The following is a 6865-nucleotide window of genomic DNA, read 5'->3' as shown; positions in this document are numbered from 1 at the left end:
TATTATGCAAATGGAGTTGAATTTGTGACAAAGCCTTACAATCAATTTTTTTTCTCCTCATCAATCCAGTCCTGAATTCTATTTTTCCCAAAACTATCCAGTGCTTCATCATAGTCGGACTATGCCAACAACGCCCGCATCTTGACTTGCCATAGGGTAAACCTTGTGTCACAGTCCAGCAGCAAAAGATCGTACTTCATGGATGCCATGAGTCGAACAAATCTGTACACAAAGTAGTATAAGTCGGAGTAGAAAAATTCTTAACAGAATTTAATATGCGTAGCAAAGAAACAGTAGCACCTGGTAGCTTCGGGCAATGGACGTAGCACTTGAAGATGAAAAACAAATCTGATCTAGTAGTCAAGTAGTACCACTAGATCAGATAAGCTGCACGTAGTAAAAAATCCAAGATGTACTGTTGTACTTGACTTCACGTGATATACTAGATCGGCCACTAGTACTACTTAAAACTGATCTGGTTCAGCTTGACGTGATGTGAAACAACAGCAACGTAGCAGCCTCGGGACTTGAACGAGCATCAGCAGCGGCAACTCGGCGGCTTGAAAACTTGTACGAAGCAGCAGCGACTCGATGGATCGGAAAGAGCGGCTACAGCTTGATATTAACGCGTACGAACTCCTGTCTCCTGTCGGTCTCGGCTTGGTACGGCGGTACACCAGAAATCGATCCGGCGTCGATCGACAGATCGTGTGTCGCGTGCGGCGGCGCACGCGCTGTAACCCTAACTCTTGTCTCGAACTCGTATATTGCAACTTGGCTCTGATACCACCTGTTAGATAATAACAAGAATAAACGAGACAAAAAGACACGGATTTTATATGGAAACCTTTGCGGGAGAAAACCACGGACGCACGAAGGCGTAATCACTATGATGGAGTATTACAAGCACGAGACGACAGACCGTCTGAAGTGCGACTATATGGGGTATATAAGAGGGCAATACATGAATCTTTGGAGGACAAGTAAATGAGTTGTACTCGTACGCGTCGACGTCAACGCAACGCCCACACCGATTGTACTACGTCTAGTCAACCCGGTACTAGAATTTGGATCACAATTTAACAAATTCATCTTGCCATCAGCTAAGACCTCGCCACCATTGGATGAACCGACGGTAGTTATCTCCGCCTTGACAATGCAGCACGACCGTACAAGGTAGCCACTGGATGGATCCCTGAATATGCTGAGTGGAATGAAGTTGGACCATCCCCAGCGACATTCGCCCGCAAACACCACAAGAGCTGCAACCACAATAAGCTAAGATCATCTGCAAATAGGACATATCAGTCACTTCACACTGGTAGCAGCCAAGGAACGAGCCGAACCTGGAGATTTTCTGGTGTAATGTTGCCCATGCTTTTGGTCCATGATGGATAAACTCAACTCAACCAGCTTTCCAGATTCAGGAGGGAGCTTGTCCGAAGCATCCATGCATAAGTACAAGGAGAGGTAACTCGTGCTGTACTGGTCACCACGAGGATAGATGCCAAGGTACCTGACATTAAACAGGTTAAATATCCATCAATGAGGGGGAAAACATTCCAGGTTTACCAGAAAAGGTGAATATATTGACAAGCATGTCCAGTGGTGACAAAATATAATTGAGTTCCCAGAAAGCATATGTCAGTAATTTGATAGGTTTAACACACTGGAATGTGCAGCTGTGTATATGTAATATACTACTACAACTAAAGTTGTTTGGTTTAATGCCAAGACAAACCATGAAATTAGTGATGTAACTTGGTATACCATTTATGTCCGTCAATTTCAAACATGGCAGAGCGGACAAAGTGCTTCAGATTCAACTCAAGAAAATTGCTCATGGTCAAGGTGCAGTTCCTTGTGACGAATCCATTCTTCTGGATGAAGAGGTTCTGAACCGTGGGAGCCTTCTTCTGAACCACAACAGCCTCCTTTTCATGAGGGAAGACATCAACTTTTAATATCTCCACACCAAAGACACAGCAATCACCAGCCAGAAAACCTGGTGATTTCAGTAGTTCTTTAAGAGGAATCAAGCATTCTAGCGTTGAGTTTGTATTGTTGATATGGAACATGTAGCTAGCTGCATGTAGGTAAATGTTTGAAGATTAGAGAAAAGAATGATTAAAGCTGCAGATATCGCAATTACAGTGTGCAAACTTAATTCCCAAAACGATAAAAGCAGCTATGTTCCATGAAATATACCTTGAGATTTATAGACATAGAATTAAATGGAATTTATATATCATGTCCAATGCAAATCAAAATTTAGGGACTTAGAGCATCTCTAGCAGATCCCTTAAAGCCGCGACCCGTAAAGCAAGGATAAGGGCCAAGAAAAACGCGATTAAAGGCCGAAATCGGCTGCGGCTGAACAGAGCCCGCAAACCCGATCGGTAAAAGAGAATATCAGCCGCTTGGGTTTGCGGGCTCTGTTCCTCGCGTTGCCGATTTCAGCCCTCAAACCATAAAACCACACAATGCAATTGACCGCGATTTTGACAAATAAAACACAAATTGCGAGAATTCAAACACAGTTTGGCGACATTTGAACATAGTTTTAGCGCCACAACCCAAAAGAGATCGCATCCATCATCACTCATCCATCATCATCATCATCACAAGATGAAATCTTCACCGCCACCATTGCCACCACCACTTGCCGAACCACCGAATCTTGGCACCGCATGGCCTCTTGTGGCTAGCCTCCTCTCCAAGATCTCCAACCTTGCCATGTCATGCCATTCTTTTGTGACCTCATCCATCTCATTTCGATTCATCATCATGATCTTGTTCTCCACTTGAAGGAGCTTGGCCATGGATCTTCTCTCCTCAATGGCGGCCTTGCGCATGGTGTCCTCCTTGAGTAGTTGCCACTTCTCTTGCTTCTCTTGAGCCTTCTTCTCGGCCAACTCCTTCTTTTGCCTCCAATGTCTTGATCACCAATACCTCATTGGACTTGACCATGTGATCTAGCTTGTCCCGCAAGCTTGATGCCTCCGCTTACTTCTTGATCTTGTCCTTGGCCTTCTTGTTTCCATCGAACTTGTTCTTGTTTCTTGGGCCATCATCATCATCATCATCCATCTTGGTGAGTGCACCTCTCTTGGTGGGGATTCTTTCTCAATCAACTTCCACTTCTCGCTCTCTTGAAGAAGTTTCCAACAATGCTCTAGTTGAAATGACTTGCGACCAGAAGCTTCCATGTCCTTGTACCTTTCTTGTGCAATTTTTTCCTACAAAATGAAAACAATGTCAAATTATGCAACCACCCCGACGGCTACAAATGATTGCACAACTTGGGGCATGAAGACAAACTCACATAATCGGATTCAACGGTACCACTTGGAGGTGCATTGCGGACTTGTTGCAAGCATGCAGCCCAACGGCTACAAATCGGCTTGATCACATCTCAACGACCTTGGAGTGACCGAAAGGTGTGTGGCGTCTTGTTGGGATACTTTTCCATCATACGCAAGTACTGGTCCTCTATCCTTTGCCAATACCGTTTGGCGGTTTGGTCAGTGCCGGTGCACACATCAAGAGACACCGATTCCCAAGCCTTGATCAAGATGGTATCTTCTAATTGTGTGTAGTTCTTCGATTTTGCGCACACTTTTGCTTGCTCTTCGTCGAATACCCCCTCCTCAACCTCCTCCACCTCATATTCTTCCGCGTCCTGGCCGTGCACGCCACCATCCATCTCATTGTAACCGTAATCACCGATCGGGGCTTGAACGATATCGACGGTGTTGTCGTCCAGCAAGTGCACAAACTCGGCAGTCGCATCATGCAAACCGGTGCTACAATTTCGCTCAATAAGTCACAAACACGCGCAACTGAGAAAAGTGAAAGAAGTAGAAATCGAGGTATCATACCTTGCGCCCATTTCGCCGAACACCTCGGGGACTGCAGCAGTAGCGCCATCGGCGGGCATCCTCGTGGTAGTTCTTGCCGGGGCAATCGGGGGAGGTGTTGGCGGGGTAGGTCTTCCGGCGAGCTTCTCGCGTTTCGCACCCGAAACCTTCCCTTTCTTCACCGGCGCGGGGCCCATCGGATTCGCATCGGCGGCGGCAGGGGCGGCGGGTGCGCATGCCTTCCCGATGGGGACTACAGGAGCGCCGCCCTGGACGACAACGTTGCCCTGCCGCCCTGGACTACAACGTTGCCCTGCCGCTTGCAGGGTGGCGCAGTGGAGCCTTGAACGGCGACAGGCGCGGCATGGCCGACAACGAGATCTGCCCAAGGGGGTGGCGTGTAACGCCCTCGATGCGGCTATAGCTCCCACGTGTCGAGGCACGACTTAGAGGCATAACCGCATTGAAAGCAATGTCGCAAGTCAGGCAATCATTACAACATCCCATGTAATATATAATAAAAGGGGGAGATAACAAAGTTGGCTTACACTCGCCACGTCACATCAGAGTACATAAATAACATCCATCAAACAAACACTCATGGCCCGACTACGGCGCCAAAATAGAAAAGAACCCAACGTGCGACAAGGTCCTGAATCGATAACCCCAACTAGGCACCACTACTGATCATCCGGAAAAGATACGTAGTATCGCTGAGAGTCCTCGTCGAACTCCCACTTGAGCTCGTAATCGTCAACTGGAGCAGAAACACCTGGACCTGCATCTGGAGTTGTAGTATCTGTGAGCCACAGGGACTCAGCAATCTCACACCCACGCGATCAAAACTATTTAAGCTCATAGGAATGGATAAGGCAAATATATGTGGAGCTGCAGCAAGCGACTAGCATATGTGGTGGCTAACTTATACGCAAAAGAGAGTGAGAAGAGAAGGCGAAGCACGAGCGAGAAGCTAAAGGAACAACCTGCACAAGCATAACTCCAACACCGTGTCCACTTCCCGGACTCCGCCGAGAAGGGGCCATCACGGTAACACACACGGTTGATTCATTTTAATTAAGTCAAGTTAAAGTTATCTACAACCGGACATTAACAAATTCCCATCTGCCCATAACCGCGGGCACGGCTTTCGAAAGATCAATCCCTGCAGGGGGGTCCCAACTTAGCCCATAACAAGCTCTCACGGTCAACGAAGGAATAGACCTCCACCCAAGACACACCGATCAGACTCGGTATCTTGGTACAACAAGATGATTCGACAGGTTAAAACAAGTCCAGCAACACCGCCCGAATGTGCCGACAAATCCCGATAGGAGCTGCACATATCTCTTTCTCAGGGCACGCTCGGATAGGTCAAGCTACGAGTAAAACCAACCCTCGAGTTTCCCCGAGGTGGCCCCGCAGGCTTCCTGGTTCGGACCAACACTCAGAGGAGCACTGGCCCGGGGGGGTTAAAATAAGATGACCCTCGGGCTCCGGAAACCCAAGGGAAAAAGAGGCTAGGTGGCAAATGGTAAAACCAATGTTGGGCATTGCTGGAAAAGCTTTAATCAAGGCGAACTATCAAGGGGTTCCCATTATAGCCCAACCGCGTAAGGGACGCACAATCCGGGAACATAACACCGATATGACGGAAACTAGGGCGGGAAGAGTGGAACAAAACACTAGGCGAGAGGCCGAGCCTTCCACCCTTTACCAAGTATATAGATGCATTAAGATAACATAGCAATATAATGATATCCCAACAAGTAAAATAAATGTTCCAACAAGGAACGGCTCCAACCTTCACCTGCAACTAACAACGCTATAAGAAGGGCTGAGCAAAGCGGTAACATAGCCAATCAACGGTTTGCTAGGTCAATGGTGGGTTAGAGGTTCAACATGGCAATTGGGAGGCTGACAAGCAAATGGTAGGCATCGTAGCAGTGGCAAAGCAAAAGAGCGAGCAATCTAGCATAGCAAAGATAGTAGTGATTTCGAGGGTATGATCATCTTGCCTGCACAGCTGTCAGAGTTGACTGGATCCTCACAAGCAAACTCAACGGGCTCCTCGGTACCGAACTCGTCTCCCGGCTTTACCCAACAAGACAAACAAGCAACAAGGATACAATCAACCACGGGCAAGACCAAGCAATATGATGAAATGACGATATGCTATGCGGGATGCGATGCGGGATGCAAAATGCAAGATATGACAGGAAATGCATGAACCTGGCATCAACTTGGAAAACCAAGTGTGCCACTGGATAGAGGGGATGAAATCGCTTGAAAACGATATAAAGATCATAGGAATCGGAGCTACGGTTTGGAAATGGCAAGCGTTTTAAGATATGACACCGGTCTGCGATTTAAAGCAAGTAGGCATCTAAATGCAACGAAATGAACATGCTACAGCCACCAAACATGAAAACAAAATACATGGCAGTGATGTACACAAGATGGTTATCAAAACACTAGCACTGAGACATAGGCAAATTCATCCATTAAGAGGTTCAAACAAGCATGGCTAAAACGCAAATGCAAAACAGATTCCAGACTTAGTGAAATTAACACTAGCCTGAAATTTCAGATCACGATGCTCTCTTCGGAGCAGCAAAACAACATGATAGAAAACCTGAACATGACAAGTAAGAACATGGCATGGAGCTACTCAACAAGCTTAACAAAACACCCAAAGTGACCTGGGGCCAAAAGGGTTCAAAAAATACTCTACCGAGCTCACGAACATAGCTCGAACACAATCAGTTTTCAGACTTAGTGAAAACTGAGACACGCTGAAATATAACTCACGAAGGCATGTAAACGAGCTCGATGCACTCACTACGGTGCAAGTCATGGCAAGGAAAGCATATAACCAGCAAGAAGGCACAATGTGCTAGCTACACATGGCAAGAACGAAGGCATAGCATGCATGGAACACTAACGGTAGCATCGGCAAAATCGCAAACAAGTTGACGATCTGCCCAGATTAACAACGAAGCAAAAGT

At 46.8% G+C, this 6865-nt stretch overlaps 1 protein-coding gene across 1 annotated transcript in view; it reads right to left on the bottom strand.

The window, feature by feature from the left end:
- Window positions 1–926: 926 nt before the first annotated feature.
- LOC119321251 overlaps window positions 927–6865 on the bottom strand; it is a 21073-nt gene continuing 15134 nt past the window's right edge. Inside the window, exons 5-7 of the mRNA XM_037595024.1 lie at window positions 1771–2086; window positions 1347–1516; window positions 927–1262 (exon numbers count right to left, since the gene is read on the bottom strand). Coding sequence (XP_037450921.1) covers window positions 937–1262; window positions 1347–1516; window positions 1771–2086 — 812 coding nt within the window. The 3' untranslated portion in view covers window positions 927–936. The remainder of the gene's footprint in view (window positions 1263–1346; window positions 1517–1770; window positions 2087–6865) is intronic.

Source organism: Triticum dicoccoides, chromosome 1B (genome assembly GCF_002162155.2).
Source record: "Triticum dicoccoides isolate Atlit2015 ecotype Zavitan chromosome 1B, WEW_v2.0, whole genome shotgun sequence".
In the NCBI taxonomy this organism is placed as follows: Eukaryota; Viridiplantae; Streptophyta; class Magnoliopsida; order Poales; family Poaceae; genus Triticum; species Triticum dicoccoides.
Note: the sequence above shows the minus strand (reverse complement) of the source record. Positions and strands in the feature narration are given on the sequence as shown.